Source organism: Trachemys scripta, chromosome 12 (assembly GCF_013100865.1).
Source record: "Trachemys scripta elegans isolate TJP31775 chromosome 12, CAS_Tse_1.0, whole genome shotgun sequence".
NCBI classification, from domain to species: domain Eukaryota; kingdom Metazoa; phylum Chordata; order Testudines; family Emydidae; genus Trachemys; species Trachemys scripta.
Window position 1 is genome coordinate 38,672,282 of NC_048309.1, and position 20,262 is coordinate 38,692,543.

Below are 20,262 nucleotides of genomic sequence, written 5' to 3' on the forward strand. Positions count from 1 at the left end.
TCTTTGGGCGGTGAAAAAGTTAATGCACAGCTCCTTCTAAGCAAGCAAATTTATTCTTATGATAAAAGTATTACAGAGAACACATCATAAAAAACAATACCCAGATTTAAACAAACACTAAACCTACCACGAGCCACCCATCAGTCTTACGGGACTCTTGTAGGCCAAAGTCATTCCAACCCTTCCTCTAGGATTGGGGCCCCCATTTGACAGAAGGTTCTGTCCATTTGCATAATCATAAAGAAGGTCCTGTGTCCATTCAAACTCAGCCTGTTTATACCAAAAAAGCCCTTTCTTTGACTGAGTCTCTGGGAAAATCGGTTAAACCAGTAGTTGCAAACTTCTCCAGGGGTTTGCTTCTCTCTAGAGATGTTTAGTCTCTGTGATTTATCTTAACCACACCCTTCACTGTTTTTACTTCCTGGAGGAGCTGTAGTAACCCTTAACCATAGAGTAGAGCACAATCAAACATAAACTATTTATCAGTTTTTTGCCATGATCCCTAAGGATACTGTACGGTTGCAATATAAGTCACAGAGTAGATGTATGCTCCTTCATGAAATATGCCTGAGTGAACTGGACACAAGTCATCTATGTAGAAAAGTAGAGGGGGTGATGATCAGGACCTCTGGGTTGTATTTCCAGCTCTGAGAAAGAGCATATTTTAGTGGTTACAACAAAGGCAATCATCATGAGTACTACAGGTGTGGTTTCCATCTAGTACAGCATCTTACTGTGGGAATATGGTCCAGTGGTTAGACTGGAGCACTGGGAACCATGTTTACTTGGCTATTTTCCCAGTTTTGGTACAGAGTGTACTCTAATAATGAAAGCAGGAAATTGGGGAGGGAATGGCTTATCTTCTGGACTGATGATCACTTGACCTCTTATTGAATTCAGCGAGATTTGGATGATGAAATCCCTTAGGTTTTTTTTTTCAAAATGTGATCAACAAATAATTTTAAAATGGCCAAAGTAGTGGATTATTAGCCCCTTAATTTAGATATTTTTGCTTCAATTGAAAAAAAATGATTTTCTTAACATTTTCCCTAGGGCCATTTTCACTTCTTTGTTTTTCAGGCTTTAGATGATGGGGTTTAACATGGGGGTTAAGATACTGTACTGAATGGAGACTAGTTTGTCTAAAACTAGCAAAGATGTGCTTGAAATAGGTTCTGCATAATGACAAAAAGCAGCTAGGTACTATAAGCCAAACACAATCAGGTGGGAGGTGCAGGTGGAGAAGGCTTTACTCCTGCCCTCTTCGGAGCACATCCTCAGGATGGTGGAGATGATGTAAATGTAAGAGACCAGAATGAAAAGGAAGGAATTTGACCTTAATATCATCATAGAAGTAAGAAGCACCACTTGATTGAAGAAGGTCTCAGTGCAGGACAAGACCAGTAGTGGAGGAATCTCACAGCTGAAATGGTTGATTTCATTGGGTCCACAGAAGTGTAAGTTTAATACAGAAATCATGTTTAACAATGAATAGAGACACCCAACAGTCCATGCACCACCCACCAGCTGACTGCAGACTCGTCTGTTCATGGTCTCTATGTAATGCAGTAGATCACATATGGCGGTGTATCGATCATAAGCCATTGCAGAGAGAATGAAAACTTCACTACAACCAGCCAGAAGGATAAAAAAACATCATGCAGACATTGACAGAAATGGTTTTGTTGCTGCTAAGAAGTTCACAACTGTTGAGGAATAGCAGATATCAACAAAGGATAAATGGAAGAGGAAAAAGTACATAGGAGTATGAAGTTGAGGATCTGCCTTAATTACCCACATGATCAACAAGTTCCCCACCAAGGTTATTAGCTAAATAAGTAAAAACACCATAAACATCAAAGCAATGGATCTGTGGAAAGTCCCAAAAGAATAAACTCATTCACTGTGGTTTGGTTTTCCATGCACTCAGGAAATCCATAACCTGAAAGTACAGAGGGAAATTAGTACAATTCATTGTGCCGTCCATTTATAGAGTTTAAGGCATAAAAGGAGCATTACATCTTCTAGTATGATCTCCTGTATGTGACAGGCCAATACGTTTCACCCAGAGAACCCCTGATTGGGGCCAACAATTTGTATTTCACCAAAGTACAACTTTTGTTTGGCTAAAGCATATCTTCTAGAAAGGCTTCCAGTCTTCAGTTGAAGACATCAAGAGATGGAAAATCAATGACTTCCCTTGGTTCCTTGTTCCAGTGGCTAATCACCCTCACTCTTAAAAAAATTGTATAATTTCTAATTTGAATTTGTCTGGCTTCAGCTTCAGTTCTTGTTCTGTCTTTCTCCGCTAGTTTAAATGCTGCTTTAGTACCAGGTGTTTTCTCCCCATGAAGGTGCTTACACATGTTAACTCTCAATCTTCTCTTTGCTAGGCTAAACAGATAGAACTCTTTAAGCCTTTCACTCTACGGGCTTGTCCAGATGAACAGCTAGTGCACAGCAAACTGTGGTGTAAATCTATAGGGCACAAGTGGGCCACACACCAACTGTCCCTGTGGAGCAAGTTTCCTAGTATGCTTTAATCTACTCCCGTTTCAAAGCAGACAGTCATACAGAGTAATCCAGATGACATGGTAAAAGAAAGATGTTTAAAAACTAGAGAGGGTGCAGAGAAGACCCACAAAAAGAAGAGTGTTTTAAAGAAGAGCAAATCCTGTGGAATCAATGGGCCTAATTCCCTTTTGGAAAATAGATTTATATCTATATTATCTGTATCATTACAGGTGTTTCAAACTCTATAGCAATAATAATAAAGAGTAATAGTAATAAGTAGTAATTATTGTTGATCTATTATCTATATTATATTTAATAAAATAATAATAACAATAGTAATACATCATAATAATATCCTCATATACAAACATCAAGTGGTTTATAAGTGAAGGCTGCTATTTTCTATTCACCAACAACAGAATCATTAAAAAATAGTATGTTATCCATTGTCCATTGCTTTGCACTTTTGAATCTGAATTTCATTTTCCCAGGCTTTTAGTCACTTTTTTGTTGCTCACCTCTGAGTCTCTTCAGTTTCTGCTTCTTCTGCTCTGAGACAGCACAGTCAGAGATGAACACAGTATTGCAGGTAAAGGTATTATTGTCATCATCATATTCTTCTTTCTTGCCACTTACCTATTCAGAGTTGGTAAAAGTATTAAATTGTCACTATAATTTCTTACTCCTGTTCTGATGCATTGCAAGGTTGTCTATGCTTTTTTTACCACTTCAGAACATGAATCAAAGGTTTTTGTGGACCTGGCCACGAGAATGTACAGTGTGATGGCTCTGCTAAGCATGGACTACAACTCCCATCAGCCTCTTCCCCACTGCTCATCCCCTTCCTCTGGCCAGGTAAGGGAAAGGATCCTGAACCAGGAATTGGCTGGGTTTTGTTGGAAATGGCAGCTGCATGTTGAGCCAGGAGCTGGAGAGAAGTTGGATGCAGAGAGCAACCCCTAGGAACCGCATGTGGAACAGGCTGTGACTACCAGATATATTACACGTGGGTGCTGTTCTGTGTGCAATTTACAGGGAAGCAGCAGTGGCTGGGCAGAGAGCCAGTACAGAGGGGTCTCAATGAGAGACACCACTAAGTGTTCCTGGTGGGGAAACTGGGAAGCACCTGTCTGCTTGAATAGAGACTGGCCTAGAGAGGGCACTCCAGGCACTATGCCTGAAGAAACATGATTCTCAAATGGATAGTAGTGGGAGCTGCTGCTGCTATTGCTCACTTTGAAATCAGAGGGGTAGCCGGGTTAGTCTGAGTCTGTAAAAAGCAACAGAGGGTCCTGTGGCACCTTTAGGACTAACAGGTCTGTTAGTCTCAAAGGTGCCACAGGACCCTCTGTTGCTTTTCACTTTGAAATGTAACTGTTTAAGCCTCTGTACCTCAGTTATTTGCAACTTTCCCCTTTCCTAACAGTCCTAGTAAAACATTGTTTCCCTTAGCCATGTGTCTGACCCACCAGGACATGTGCCTACAAGCTGAACCATGTACAGTGCTTGCCTTTGTATTGTGGTGCATTCTGCATGCTACTGGCACCTTGGGGGTTTGGTGGTGATAATATTAATCATTACCATGGAATTTATTCCTGAATAGTTACACATAATTTAAAACACTGCAATGCATATGACTAACTCAAATTATCCCTTCCAAGGAGCATCTACTGTAAATCAACTGTCATGCCACCAATTCTGGTTTAGATCCATCTTTTGCTCATAATCATCTCCGGTCTTGACTAACTTGAATAATTTTGTGACATCTCCAAGTTTTGCCACATCACTGCTCACACCCTTCTCCATGTCACCACCAAAAGTGTGAAACAGCATTAGTCCTAGTACAGAAACTTGTGGCACCCCACTGAAATCATTAGGTAAAAAAAGACCATGTCTCCCAATTGTTTGTTTTCTGTCTCTTAGCTAGTTTTTGAGCTATGATAGTTCTTTGTCTCAAACTCCAGTGCAGTTTAGTTCCTTTAGCAAAGTCTTATTAGGAAATTTTTCAAAGAGTTGTTTGAAAGCCCAAATACATTATATTTGAAATGAAAGCTTTTATTTTATCACATAAAATCAATCCACATCATTTTTTATAAATCAGAATATAAAGGGGAACACATTAAACATAGATGCTTGATTTACCGTACTTATAAATGAATGCACAAGAAAGACAACTTTAGCTCTTCCCCGAAGGGATGGCAATCAATAATATAGTTGAGCTATAAGCATTGGCCTGCTAAACCCAGGGTTGTGAGCTCAATCCTTGAGAGGGCTACTTAGGGATCTGGGGCAAAATCAGTACTTGGTTTTGCTAGTGAAGGCAGGGGACTGAACTTGATGACCTTTCAGGGTCCCTTCCAGTTCTATGAGCTAGGTATATATATAATAATATATTTGTTCTTTTTAACTGTCCTATCTAGATAGCTAGCTACATGCAATGCCAAGTATCAGAGGGGTAGCTGTGTTACTCTGTATCCACAAAAACAACGAGGAGTCTGGTGGCACTTTAAAGACTAACAGATTTGTTTGGGCATAAGCTTTCGTCGGTAAAAACCCACTTCTTCAGATGCATGGAGTGAAAATAACAGATACAGGCATAAATATATATTGGCACATGAAGAGAAGGGAGTTACCTTACGAGTGGAGAACCAGCGTTGAAGGCCAATTCGGGGGAGGGATAGCTCAGTGGTTTGAGCATTGGCCTGCTAAGCCCAGGTTGTGAGTTCAGCCCCTAAGGGAGCCATTCTAGGGATCTGGGGCAAAATCAGTACTTGGTCCTGCTAGTGAAGGCAGGGGGCTGGACTTGATGACCTTTCAAGGTCCCTTCCAGTTCTAGGAGATGGGATATCTCCATTTATTTATTAATTCAATCAGGATGGATGTGGTCCACTCCCAATAATTGATGAGGAGGTGTCAATACCAAGAGAGAGAAAATTGCTTTTGTAGTGAGCCAGCCACTCCCAGTCCCTACTCAAGCCCAAATTGATGGTGGTAAGTTTTCAAATGAATTGTAGCTCTGCAGTTTATCATTGAAGTCTGTTTTTGAAGTATTTTTGTTGAAGAATGGCTACTTTTAAATCTGTTATAGAATGTCCAGGGAGATTGAAGTGTTCTCCTACTGGCTTTTGAATGTTACCATTCCTGATATCTGATTTGTGTCCATTAATCCTTTTATGTAGAGACATTCTGGTTTGGCCAATGTACATGGCAGAGGGGCATTGCTGGCACCTGATGGCATATATCACATTAGTAGATGTGCAGGTGAATGAGTCCCTGATGGTGTGGTTGGGTCCTATAATGGTGTCATTATAGTAGATATGGGGACAGAGAAGGCAACAGGGTTTGTTACGGGGATTGGTTCCTGGGTTAATGTTTCTGTGCTGTGCTGTGTAGTTGCTGGTGTGTATTTGCTTCAGGTTGGGGGGCTGTCTGTAACCAAGGATTGGCCTGCCTCCCAAGGCCTAAGAGAGTGAGGAATTGTTTTCCAGGATAGGTTGTAGATCGCTGATGATGCACTGGAGAGGTTTGAGCTGGGGGCTGTACGTGATGGCCAGTGGTGTTCTGTTATTTTCCTCGTTGGACCTGTCCTGTAGTAGGTGACCTCTAGGTACACATCTCATTCTGTCAATCTGTTTCCTCACTTTCCCCAGGTGGGTACTGTAGTTTTATGAATGCTTGATAAAGATCTTGTAGGTGTTTGTCTCTGTTTGAGGGGTTGGAGCAAATTCGGGCTTGGCTGTAGACAATGCATCGTGTGATGTGTCTTGGATGGAAGCTGGAGGCATGTAGGTACGTATAGTGGTCAGTAGGTTTCCAGTATAGGGTGGTGTTTATGTGACCATCACTTATTTTCACTGTAGTGTCCAGGAAGTGGATCTCTTGTGTGGACTGTTCCAGGCTGAAGTTGATGGTGGGGTGGAAATTGTTGAAATCCAGGTAGAATTGTTCAAGGGCCTCCTTCCTGTGGGTCCATATGATGAAGATGTCATCAATGCAGAGAAAGTAGAGGAGGGGCGCTAGGGGACGAAAGCTGAGGAAGCATTGTTCTAAGTCAGCCATAAAAATATTGGCATACTGTGGGGCCATGCGGGTACCCATAGCAGTGCCGCTGACTTGACGGTATAAGTTGTCCCCAACTCTGAAATTGTTGTGGGTGAGCACAAAGTCAAAAAGCTCAGCCATCAGGTGTGCCATGGCCTCCTCAGGGATACTGTTCTTGATAGCTTGTAGTCCATCCTCAGGTGGAATATTGGTGTAAAGAGCTTCTACACCCATGGCCACACACTATGCCAGCATTCTTAAAACTACAATACCCACCTGGGGAAGAGAGGAAACAGATTGACAGAGCAAGATGGGTACCCATAAGTCACCCAACAAGGAAAATAACAAAACCACTGGCCATCACATACAGCCTCCAGCTAAAAACTCTCCAGCACATCATCAATGATCTACAACCTATCCTGGAATATGATCCCTCACTCTCACAGACCTTGGGAGGCAGGCCAGTCCTCGCTTACAGACAGCCCCCCAACCTGAAGCAAATACTCACCAGCAACTACACACCACACCACAGAAGCACTAACACAGGAACCAAACCCTGTAACAAACCTCGTTGCCTACTCTGTGTCCATATCTACTCTAGTGACACCATCAGAGGACCCAACCACATCAGCCACATCATCAGGGACTCATTCACCTGCACATCTACTAATGTGATATATGCCATCAGGTGCCAGCAATGCCCCTCTGCTATGTACATTGGCCAAACTGGACAGTCTCTACGTAAAAGAATAAATGGACACAAATTAGACATCAAGAATGGTAACATACAAAAGCCAGTAGGATAACATTTCAATCTCCTTGGACATTCGATAACAGATTTTAAATTAGCCATACTTGAACAAAAAAATTTCAAAACAGACTTCAAAGAAAAACTGCAGAACTACAATTCATTTGCAAACTTAACACCATTAATTTGGGCTGGGACTGGGAGTGGCTGGCTCACTACAAAAGCAATTTTCCCTCTCTTGGTATTGACACCTCCTCATCAATTATTGGGAGTGGACTACAGCCACCCTGATTGAATTGGCCCTGTCAGCACTGATTATCCACTTGTAAGGTAACTTCCTTCTCTTCATGTGTCAGTATAATAATGCCTGCATCTGTAACTTTCACTCCATGCATCTGAAGAAGTGGGATTTTGACCCACAAAAGCTTATGCCCCAATAAATCTGTTAGTCTTTAAGGTGCCACTAGACTCATCATTATTTTTGTGGATACAGACTATCACGGCTACCTCCTGATACTTGACATATGCATACAGGTGACTCAGGGTCAGGAGGATAGATGGCAGGGTGAGCTAATGGACAACAGATGACATTGCAGACTATGGCTCAGGGTATTGCAGTTGAGAATCATAATATGCAACAGAAAAATTCACCACTGAACTGAGCCAGTGGTCTGTCTTAATGAAAAACACTGAGATCTGAATCAGCAAGCCGCACTCTGTGCTGGTGCAGCTGACACCTGATCTCCATGAACAGCATAGGAGAATCACGCAGACAAACCCATCAGCACTAACACAGTCATCTCCATAGTGAGAATACACTCCACAAAGGAAGATATAAAACCTTCTCCACCTGCAGCTCCTGTTTTTTTTCTATGGGATAGGATGCTCTCCATCTGGAAGTCTCAAACCAGCCTCCTCAGTGGTTTGGGGCAGGCTGATCTCCATTCAGTACAGCATCTTAGCTCCCATGTTAAACCCCATCCTTATAGCCTGAAAAACAAGGAGATGAAAAGAGAGCTAACAAAAATGTTGACTTTTTTTTTACCTTTTTTGTGTAATGTAGCTGTTTTAGAAGCAGTGAAACATCACTAACAGACTCTTCAGACATTCTTTGCCTCTACAGAGGGTGGTAGAAAGCACAATCACATACAGGGAGTGTGGGGTAATTAATAGGAAAAGGGCTTTTTAACATCTTATCCATAGATATGCCAGCTAATGAAGGCATTCCGTTTCCTCAAATGGCACAGGTCTCTAATTTGGTGTTGAAGTTCATTGCTTCTAACCCCTGTAATGGCACAAGCAGTGAATCCATGTCTATCCTCTTCACAAAGTGATTTGGGACTCACAGATACCTGAGGACTGTAAGTCTGGAGTATCAATAAACATCAAATAGCATCCAGAAAACCTCTCTCTCTCAGCCCAGGAGCTCTGAACTCCAGCCCTTCCTTTTCTAATCAATGTGTCCCACTCCTCCTCCATAGCCAGGAACACAACCCTGGACACCTGACACCCCCATTCTCCCAACACACACTTTAACCATTCGACCAGATTTCTCTCTCAAAGCCAGGAATAGACCCCAGGAATACTTTCACTGAGCCTTTGATGTCTATATAAGAAATCACTACAAATACTGGGAGTTCTTTGCCAGAGACTCTGTTGTGAAATCAATGGGTGTCAGGCACCTAGATGCTTTTGGAAACACCACAAGGGACCTGAATACCTTTATAAATCTGGTCCTTTGGCACCTAAGTCCCAGAGTGACCCACATACCCCATGCTCTGCTGCCGCCAAACTCTGTAGGTGCCTCAACTTGCTTGGTGGCTCCGTTTCCCTTATAAGAGCTCCCTCAGTGCCTACGTTTTAGGCCTCAGGACCCCTCAGGGCCCAGTGTGATTCTCAAACAAGGTGAAGATAGGTGGGAGGGAAAGCTGATGTTACCCTTTAGTCCAGAGCTCAGGGGACTCACTGGGGATGCAGGAGACCCCAGTTCATTTCCCCATCTGCCTGGCAAAGTATTTGAACAGGGGTTTCCCACCTCCATACCCAACCCTCTGGGCTGTAGAGAGTCATTCACAGGCTCTCTCTGGGCCCATGGAAATTTAATCATTTGTACACAGTGGAACAGCTTCAAAAGGAGAGTGAAAGGAACTCACCACAGGATATCCCCAAGAGCAGTGACTGGGGCCCTCACCAGAGCTATGAGACACCCCAGTGCAGAGCTGTTCCCATCAGGCGGGGGGCACTTGAACCAGGATCCATCATATTCTGGATGAGTACTTTATCTACTGGGCTAAAGGTCAGAGGAGAGATGTCTGTCTGCTCTCCTAGGGGGTATTCTGTATGGAGTCAGGTAGGCTCTGAGCACAGCTACTGCATTGGACCCCACAGATGGAACAGGCAGGACAATCATTATCTTCAGCTGGCTGGAGGACCACCCTGCAGCTTAGGTATAAGAAGGGCACAAGGGTGCCTCCCTGAGGCAGCAGGGCACATGTCCGAAGGCATAAACACAGGCACCTAGGTAACCTGAACAGCAAACAATTAGGTGTTAAGTCAGTTTAGGTGCCTACAGGGTTGCATGGCAGCTTAGTGGGGTTTTGTGGATCACAGTGGTGCCTAAATCTGGGCTTTAGAGACCTAAGTCCCTTTGTGGATGTGGGCTCAGGTGTTACTCCATGTGAGGTTGTCTGGCAGAATCTGGCCTTAGTCTCATAAGTTGACTCCCCCTTAAAGGGTGTAATTCACCCATACATGGCCCCCTACACCAGCTCTGTCCTTCTTAAGCCCTTAACACAGAACTTAGCTGGAGCTTAGTTTGTGCAAATAGTCTTCCGCAGAGTCTTGCTACTGTGGGGCAAGTTGTTCTTTGAGATCCAAGGCCCACATTCTGGGCCCACACCAGATCCCCCCTTAATGGAGCCTTAGCTAAACTCCACCGACTTTCACACAATTGCTTTCCTTCTGACCTCAGCCAGTCAGGAGCAGCCTGGACTCAAATCTGAGAAGAAATTCTCACCACACTTCCAACCCATGAGTGAGTGACACAGGCTGGCTAACAGACAGGAAGGAAATTAGCCCCATGCTGGGTGCACCCTATGAGTCACTGTCCTGTCTCCAGCAGTGGCCAGCAGCTGAGGAAGGTGAAAGAGCACCTACAATGGGACATTATATAATGATCAGTCCCCCAAATATGCGGGTTGGTTTAAGCCTTGATGCATGGTGGTTTTAAGATGAAGCCCCTGCTTCAATTACATTGCTTAACATGAAGGAGAGATCTCAGTCTGGATCTAGCTGATTTTCTTTACAAGGTAACAAGAACATTATTCACAGTAGCAACTGGAATGTACTGGGGCAAGACCCCACAGAAGGGTGATCCACAGGTTCAGGTTCTTGTTTATGACTTAGGAGATGAGCTCAAATCCCTGTTCTGCTGCAGACTTCCTATGTGACCTCGGGCAAGTCATTTAGTCTCTGTGTGCCTCAGTTCTCCATCTATAAATTGGGATGATAGCACTTCCCTACCTCACAGGGGTGTGCTGCAGATAATTATATTAACAATAGTGAGGTGCTCTGATTCTATGGTAAGAGGGAGGGGGGCAGATAGTGTCTATGCTAGACAGAAAGAAGCCAAATCTAACAATCACTGTGCGTTCCCCAGAACAGATTCACTGTCATAATGTATAATATTCAGTAGAAATAACGGGTCAGTTATTCAGCTGGTATAACTGGTGTGTTGTCATTGACTTCACTGGATCTGCAGTGATTTATATTATCTGAGGATCTACAGATGAATCAATAACAAATAAGGCAAAGCATATAGATCTTATGCATTGTAAAGTTCTCATTCATTACTGATTCAGCACACTGTTAGCTTGTTAAACAGGAGGTACATTTCCCAGATGTAACCAGAACATATTTAGACTCCCCAGAAACAATTAACTCTTGGTCTTATAGTCAGGAAAATAAAAGATCTTTGTTTCCAACATGGGAGGGGCAGTGACATAAGCTATATGCTATGACTCTATATAAATTTGATCCACTCCCACTGACTTTTCAGGATAAGGTGTACCTGATGATTTTACTTACTATGTGAGACAGAGAGAGAAAGAAAGGAATGCAGAAGGTAAAGAGAGTGAACAAGCAAGAGAGAGAGTGTGTGATGGGTATATATGGGGATAGATAGATAGATAGATAGATTTGTATAACCCAAGCCCTAATTTTTAGAAAATTGAAGATCAAAGACTAGAAAGCCTAAAACATAAACAAGGTATCTTTCGTACTCACATAGCAATGGAAAGATTATTACATTTGGGTAGCACAGGCAAGAAAGAACGAATTATGTTGCCTTTCCACTGACTTCAGCAACCTTTGGATCATATCCAAAGTGAGGTGGCTTGGCTGCCTGTCTATCTGATTCACCATGGCTGAGACAAGGTAGTCAAAACACAAAAAAAATGGTTGGTTTTATCACACTCTAGCCTTTGTGACGACTAATCCCTCCATGTTTTACAGTACTGGACTGTGATACCAAGTCTAACAAAGTCAAGCGACATCACAAAGAGAGGATCGACTCTTCTGGTGAGTAGACATTTTCAAAACCAAATAATTTGGTAAATAAACTGGGTAAATGAACTGAGGATCTGAATAATTGGTTCTGCCCTGCCTACGATCTTGTGTCATGTGTCAGAATATATACTTGGGCATAACTCAGAACAAAGTGTGTGGAAAATGTTAACATTCCAATTTTGTTGTGTCTTACATACCTTTTATATTGGTGTAGATCACTACACAAGGGCAAGACATTGTAATATCTGGCCCATTCGTTTGTAGAGAATAATCTGGTATGAGGCTGGTTTGTCTGAACTGTATCAAATCCTTATTTTGTTACAGACAATGAGAGTTCTGCTGTTGGTGTCAATAGCACCATATAGCCCATGCTCCTAGAAAGTCTTTATTCTAGGACAACTCAAAAGCATGTGTTTAAAACAGTCAATTGCCACCATCAACATGAGTGGTAATCGTTGGAGCTGGCCAAAAAATGCCAGTTTTTCTCAGAAAATTTTGCTTAAAAAAAATTGGAAGAATTGTTTGTTTTGTTTTCAGTTTCAAGAAAACAAAACAAACAATTCTTCAGATTTGATTTTTATTAGCTTTTTTAATAAGAAAAGCAAACTCAACCTCTGAAAAACGTTTGGGATTAGAAAGCTGAAAATTAGGTACTTTAATGAAAAAAGTCACATTTTTAATGTTTTTTATACTTTAAATGCTGAAAAATATCATGTTAGTGTTTTAGAATCTATCTATCTATCTATTGGATTTCCACTGAAAAATTGAAAATTTTGAATGAAAAAATATTTTCCCTATGGAATCACTACACCATCACATTAAATGAGTAGCCTGCTTATCAGAGATGATCAGCATTTTGAACTCCCGTTGATATTGCATCTGGGAGGGCTTAGCATCTCTGAAGATCAGGCCAATTACAGAGTTGCCTACATATGGTTTTCAATGCCTAACATTAACCAGCCAAGTTAAAAAGTTTTAGCCAACATTTCCTCTATCCCTGTGTAGAGAGAATCTGTTTTCACTCACCAATGTACACACACACACTCATACATGTGTATTATTAGAATTACTCACACACAAACACATTCTGCTGTGTACCAGTTAAGATTGCTATTTTTAATTCACCCATACCTGTATAATTAAAAATGTTATTCCATCCAGTGTTCATTCCATTCCATTCATGACTGAGTGGGTCTGTGATTTGTTTTTGTTTGTTTGTTTTTTGTTTTTTCATTTGTTTTTGCTTTTTCAGGAAACTTTGCACCCCGTCATGTAGTACTACTGATTCATTTCTCATCTATCTATCTATCTATCTATCTATCTATCTATCTATCTATCTATCTATCTTAGTGTGANTCTATCTATCTATCTATCTATCTATCTATCTATCTATCTATCTATCTTAGTGTGACCAGACGGCAAATGTGAAAAATCGGGATGGGGGTGGGGGGTAATAGGAGCCTATATAAGAAAAAGACCCAAAAATCGGGACTGTCCCTATAAAATCGGGACATCTGGTCACCCTAATCTATCTATCTATGCAAAATAAAATTCTATTTATTTTATTTATGTTTGTTACTTTTTACATATTTTTCTACTCTTACAGGTCAAAATTTTGCTGAGTAAGTGTCAATGGAGAACAAAACGTCTATCAACTATTTTGTTCTCTCAGGTGTTTCCAATGATCCACAGCTCCAGACTTTCTTCTTCCTGGTGTTTTTAGTTATTTACCTAATCACCCTTCTGGGGAACATGCTGATTATGCTGGTGATAAAGACTGATCCACACCTTCACTTTCCCATGTATTTTTTCCTATTCCATTTATCCTTCCTTGATGTCTGCTATTCCTCAGTCACTCTCCCTAACATGCTGAAGATCTTCATAACAGATAAGAACACAATTTCTTTCAATGGCTGCATTGCCCAGATGTGCTTCATTCTTCTGACAGGCTGCACTGAAATTTTCATGCTCTCAGCGATGGCTTATGACCGATATGCTGCCATATGTCACCCACTGCAATATGCAACAACTATGAATATACAAGTTTGCAGTCAATTGGTGGGTGGTGCCTGGTCAATTAGCTTATTCTATTCACTGGTAAACACCATTCCTGTGTCATATTTACACTTCTGTGGGCCAAATCAAGTCAGTGGTTTCAGTTGTGAGCTCCCTTCTGTGTTAGACTTGTCCTGCATGAAGACCCTCCTCAATGAAATGGTGTTTATCGCTTCTGCGGCAATTTTAGGATTGATTGCATTCCCCCCTACTGTGATCTCCTACATCCACATCATCTCCACCATCTTGAGGATACGCTCCGTGGAGGGCAGGCGTAAAGCCTTCTCCACCTGCAGCTCCCACCTCATTGTTGTGACCTTATACTACGGGACTGCTTTGTTTAGATACTTGAGACCCAACTCAGCCTCCTCAGTTGTTCTAGACCGGGTATTATCCATCCAGTATGGCATCTTAACCCCCATGTTAAACCCCATTATCTACAGCCTGAAAAATAAGGAGGTGAAAACAGCTCTGAAGAGAATATTGGGAGGGGAATTCATATTTCTCAAGTAATGTAAATCCATTCAATTAAATGTTTAATTCAACTGCCCATTCAACTAATTTCAATGTTTACAATGACCTGGGAATGTTTGCTCTTGTATTGATATCCTTTGCTTGATTTTCAACAACCGTCGGGTAAGGCTTTTCAAAAGTATCTTATGGAGGTTGGGGCCCAATTCCCATCAGAAAAAAAAATGGGTGTTTAAACCCATTAGAAACATTTGGAAGTCTCACCTTTAGTGTATTAATATATTTTAATTAAACCAGATTTTTGTTAGATTTTTACATAGAGGAAATATGAGCCATTAGGTACTTAAAACCTCAGAGTAACAAAAACCAGATTTAAGAACTGACACGTCAAGGTAAAGAAACTCTTTCCTTGCTTGTTTCATTTAAATTAAGATGGTTAAAAGTAGCATTCTTCTTCTGCATAGTAAAGTTTCAAAACTGTATTAAGCCAATGTCCAGTGGTAAAGTTTTGAAAGAACAACTATAGTGTTTTGTTCAGATTTATCAACATTTCAGAGTTACAAACAACCTCCATTACTGAGGTGTTTGCAACTCTGTGGTTCTAATGTATAATAATGTTCTCCGAACCTTACCAGCTGTGAAATGATCTTCACCAAGGGTGGTTCTTTTCTCCTCTTTTTAATGAAATTGTTGCCCGGGGGGCTGGAAGTCAGGACTCCTGGGCCATATTCCCAGCCCTAGGAGGGGAGGGGAGTCTAGTGGATTAGTTCAGAGCAGAATGGGGCTCAGGACTCCTGGGTCCTATTCCCTGCTTTGGGAGTGGAGCTTGGCTGGAAGATGGGGGAGGGAATCGGGATTCCTATTGATATCACATTGTTGCATTATGGAGTTAATAAAATAGCTCAATCTACAGGATACATCAATCCAGGGCTGCCCATCACCATGGCATTAGTGAAAGAATACGAAACACTTGGATCAAATGGTTATTTTTTTTAACCCAGTTCTGGTACTCTATTCACTTATACCAGGCTAAATCAGGAGTAACTCTATTGGAATCAATAGGTCTGATTCGCCTCTCACTTACACTGTTGTAAACCAGGAATATTTTTTTTTCTAAAGCCAGCACGTTGGGTTCTCTGTTTAGCCATGGGTAAATCAGGAGTACATCTTTTGCAGTCAATGGGCCTGATTCTTCTTTGACTCACTCTGGTGTTCTGACATTTGGGAATGAGGAGTCTTCTAGCATCTGGCAGAACTTCTCTGAGACTTTGTTTACACTAAAGGGGAAAGTCGATCTAAGCTACTCAGTTTGAGTTAAGTGAATAGTGTAACTCAAATCGACATAGCTTAGATCTACTTACCGCAGTGTCCACACTACGCTGTGTCAACGGGTGAGCATCCCCTTCCTCTTCTCGATCTGGTGGATTACCAGAGTCGATGTCTGAGCGATCGGCAGTTGATTTAGTGGGTTTTCACTAGACCTGCTAAATCGACCCCTGGTGGATCAATCACTGCAGCGTCGATCCCAGCTGTAGTGTAGACAAGTCCTGAGCCTGGGAAGCATCCTCAATGAAATAATCTATGCACCAGACCTAAAGTATCTGTGTAGTGTTTAGATGCTACCACCTTAGACAAAGTCTTTCTCTTTGGAAGTACTCTATGGTATATAAAAATGTGAAGTCTAAGTTGTTCCACTTTTTGTAATTTTGTTAGCTGCACAACCAGTCCAAACTAGCTTTTTCTAATCAGATGTGTCCTTAGACAATGCTGTCTTTATGGCTATGGAATAGAGACTACTTTATATTTATCCTTCTGCTCCGATCAAAATGTCATAACATTTCCATTCATGTTTATTAAATTTGTTCATTTTGTTCTCTTTTCTCTCCTTATAAGTCATAGATTTGCTAAATAAATGTCAAAAGAAAATCAAACCACTGCCACCTATTTTATCCACTTGGGAGCTCCTAAAGACCCACTGATTCAAACTTTATTCTTCATGATGATTTCATTTATTTCTCTGATAACCCTCATGGCGAATGTAATATCATCCAGGTGACAGAGGCTGATCCTCAGTTTTATACTCTTATGTACATTTTCCTCTTCCATTTATCTTTCTTCGATATCTGTTATTACTTTGTCATACTCCCTAAAATGCTGGAAAATTGCCTAATCCAGGTGAAAACCATTTCTGTGAAGGGCTGCATTGTCTAGATCCTGGCTGGTTGTGGTGAAATTCACATTCTTTCCATGATAGCTTATGATCAATACACTGCTATATGTCAGCCAATGCATTAAGTTACGATTATGAACAAACAAGTCTGCAGTTACATTGTTCCTCATCCTAGTCACCTACATGGACATCATCTCGGCTATCCTGAGGATACGCTCCTCAGTTGGTAGGCACAAAACCTTCTCCACTTACAGTTCCCCCCCTACTCTGGTTTCCTTATTCTACTAGATTCTTCAGTTGTCTGAGACCCAGCTCAGAAGGGGTTTTTGGATAGAATGTTCTCCATCCAGTACAAGTTGTTAATGCCCATGTTAAACACCATCATCTAGAGCCTGAAAACCAAAGAGGTGAAAACAGCTGTTGAGAAAATATTGAGGAAATGCAAGGAATGTAAATTTTACTACTTTTAATTTTGAAGTAAAGACATAGGAACTGAGTGATAAAATGTTCTGAGCTCGTGTAATTTATTGGCATATTGAATTCAGTCCATAAATGATAATATTCTGCTTCAACCACTGCAATTTGGAGTCATAATAGACTTTTGGAACTATCAAGCCAAATCCATCTTGTCTCAAAGGGATTGTCGTCAAGGGGATATATGAAAGGACAGCAAATTTTGAGTTAATATGTAATCCATATTTCAATTAAAATGTCCGTTTTTTCAAACATCACTAAGTTTTAAAAGAAAATATGTTTCACAATGGAAAAATAGTTGTGAATATTTTCTGAAAATAAGTCTTGACCAACAGCCCACTGGGAACATTCAGTGTTTCGTGTCTGAGAGGGGTTGCTAGTAACTGCTCAAAATGGTTCATAGATTCATAGACCCAGAGCCACAGAGAGAATTAGGTGTTGCAGCACCTAACTTTTAGGCACCTAGAAAATAACTGGAACAAGAATGGAATCCAGAAAACCTGATTTAAGCACCTAGGCTGCCTCTACAATGCATGGAGAGAGATAGGAGCCTGGGAACATGATCCACATAAGCCAATAAGCTAGGCAAGGAGCCACATAAGCTAGCCACTGGTCACCTGTGTCTTAAGCCACACCCCCTCACAGAGTTTGGTGCCGAAGTCTGTGCTTCAGGGAGGTACTTATCTGTGACTCCAAGGCACAGCCAAGGCCTCCCTTTCCTGGTGTCAGGCGGCTTAGGAGTCTAATTTCTTGGAAGAATGAATTAGGGCCAGTTTAGCACCACACAAAATGGTCACCTCCCTTATAACCTTTAAGCCAGTGGTTAGAATACTGAGATGGGAGGTGGGAAACCCTATTTCAAGTCCCCTTTGTGCCTGATGAAGAGAAGGGATTTGCATAGGGATCTCCCCCTCTAACATGAGTGCCCTAACCACTGGACCACAGAGTCATTTGCATACTTTTTCTGGCCCATAAATTAAGACATAAATTAAGCAATCCCAGCCCATCTGAATTAAGTAGCTTCTTCGCTTTTGACCTCAATGGGACCGAAGTATGGCAAACGTTATCTAAAAGCTGCAGAAAAAGCACCTTTAGCTCATGCCAGGTTAAAACCTTCAAAGAATTCAGGAGGTTGTCCTGACGTTACAATTCTGCTTGTTGAATATTTTATTCACGTTCACTGCACGTTTGGAGGTAGGGAAACATTCATTTAAACCAGTGTTTCTCAAACTGGGGTCCGCGGACCCCTGGGGGTCACCGAGAGTACTCCAGGGGATCCATGGGCCCCACTGATCAACTCCTCCCCCTGCTTCCTGCCCTCAAGTTCTCCCCTTCCCTCTCTCTCTCACGGAGGCTACTGAAGCCAAACCGGGAGATTTTAGGTGCTAAAAGTCTGATGGCACAGCGGGACTTAAGGCAGGCTCCCTGCCTGTCCTGGCCCCACGCCGCTCCCGAAAGACACCAGGATGTCCCTACAGCCCCTGGCGGGTGGGGGGAAGAGGGTCTCCGTGTGCTGCCTCTGCCCTGAGCGCCAACTCCACAGCTCTCATTGTCTGGGAACTGTAGCCAATAGGAGCTGCGGAGGTGGGTGCCTTCGGGCAGGGGCAGCATGTGGAGATCCCTTGCCCCCCCCACCTAGGAGCCACTTCCAGAGGGATGCGCTGGTCGCTTTTGGGAGCCACCCGAGGTAAGAGCCACCCGGCTGGAGCCTGAACCCCACACCCCCTCCTGCACCCCAATCTCATGCCCCAGTCCAAGACCGTTCCTGCTGACACATGTTATAGTAGATAGTCCCACTGTCTGGAGGGGCTCACCACTGTGACTGCCCATCCCAGGGCAGACTGTCAGAAAACAGGGCAGATACCCCAAGCTGGTAGCATGTTCTATAATTAGATTTCACCAAGCCAGTGAAATATAATTGTTGTGTTCCCAGAATTTTCCATTCAGATTTTTTTTTCTTCAAAAAAATTGAAAATTTTAGTCAAAAATGAAATTTCCCTATTAAGTGGTTTAGTGTTGACCAAACCCCATTTTCCAGCAGAAAAAAACTTCTCAACCAAAAATTTTCAAGGAGCCCTAACATAGAGCAAACCATTGGTCCAATTTTCAGAGATGTTGAGCACCCAACACAATAAATAACACTTTCTACAACTTGGGTCACATTAACAAAAGGACTTAGGTGTTGCAATGGTGAATATTACAGCACCTAACCTTTAGGCAGCTGGTCACCCAGTGGAATCCACAAACCCTGAGTTAATCATCTAAGATCCCTATACAATGAACGGGGTGATATAAGTAAGCTACTGGGGAAATCTGAGATTAATTAACTTACTCAGGGTCACACAGTAAGTCATTGATAGAGAAGAGAATGGTCCAAGTTCCCATATAGCACCCAAGCCACTAGAACATGCTTCCTGACCACTCTCCCAGCTGTTGGCAGCAGTTGACACTCACTCTTTAATCACTGAACCCAGGTGTTACTGATGACACAAGTTGAAAATGCAGCAGACACTCAGCCCATAGGTGTTCATAGAGAATCAGCCCATAGGTTCCTTTGCAAACAGAGATGAAAAACTAGACAAGAGGGTTTTTTAATCCTTAAAGAGAAATCCCCAGCTGGTGTCAATTGATATATAATGGGGCACTAGGGGCAGCAGAGGGTGAGGGATGGGAAATATTTTACTGTATAATGGGCATTAAGACACTTAAGAGATGATCAAGGTGCTGCAGTGCCCCATAATGGACACCAGGTTGCAGCAGAGGATGGAGCATGGTCAGAGAGAGGTTGTATAGTCACACTGTGGTGAAGAATTTTGTTGTATTTTATTTCATTCTCCAAATCCTCAGCCCTGCAGTCTAGTCAAATTCTGTTGAATTCAAGGGGGGCTACACACAATGGCATTAGATGGTAAATTAAAGTCTAATTAATGTCCATACAGCTTTGGGTTTGTAAGCCTCTCATGAGTTAGTCACCCACAGAGGTTAATTATCTCTTGAACAGCTCACTTTCCCTTGGAAGGGTGTTTGGAATGGGGGAGAGCATCACAGGGTTGTCAGAAATAATAGCAAGGCCTTTGATTATTCCTGCAGCTTTAGATTCTCTTGTTGGCACAGAGCAGTGTATTCCCCTGTTTTCAGTGGCAATCACCTGCTTTACTGTAGCTAAGAAGATTAATAAAAATTAATAGAACTAATTATTCCAACAGAGTAATCATAGGACTGA

General features: G+C 42.0%; 1 protein-coding gene across 1 annotated transcript; it reads left to right on the plus strand.

Annotated features, from left to right (window-relative positions):
- Positions 1 to 13,501: 13,501 nt before the first annotated feature.
- Positions 13,502 to 14,437, plus strand: LOC117885437 (olfactory receptor 1009-like). The gene has a single exon (XM_034786745.1). It carries the CDS (start codon positions 13,502 to 13,504, stop codon positions 14,435 to 14,437), a length of 936 nt encoding a protein of 311 aa, XP_034642636.1.
- The last annotated feature ends 5,825 nt before the right edge of the window (positions 14,438 to 20,262 follow it).

What these genes read in the sequence shown, in the direction of transcription:
- LOC117885437 (XM_034786745.1), top strand. Translation starts at nt 13,502, where the DNA reads ATGGAGAACAAAACGTCTATCAACTATTTTGTTCTCTCAGGTGTTTCC.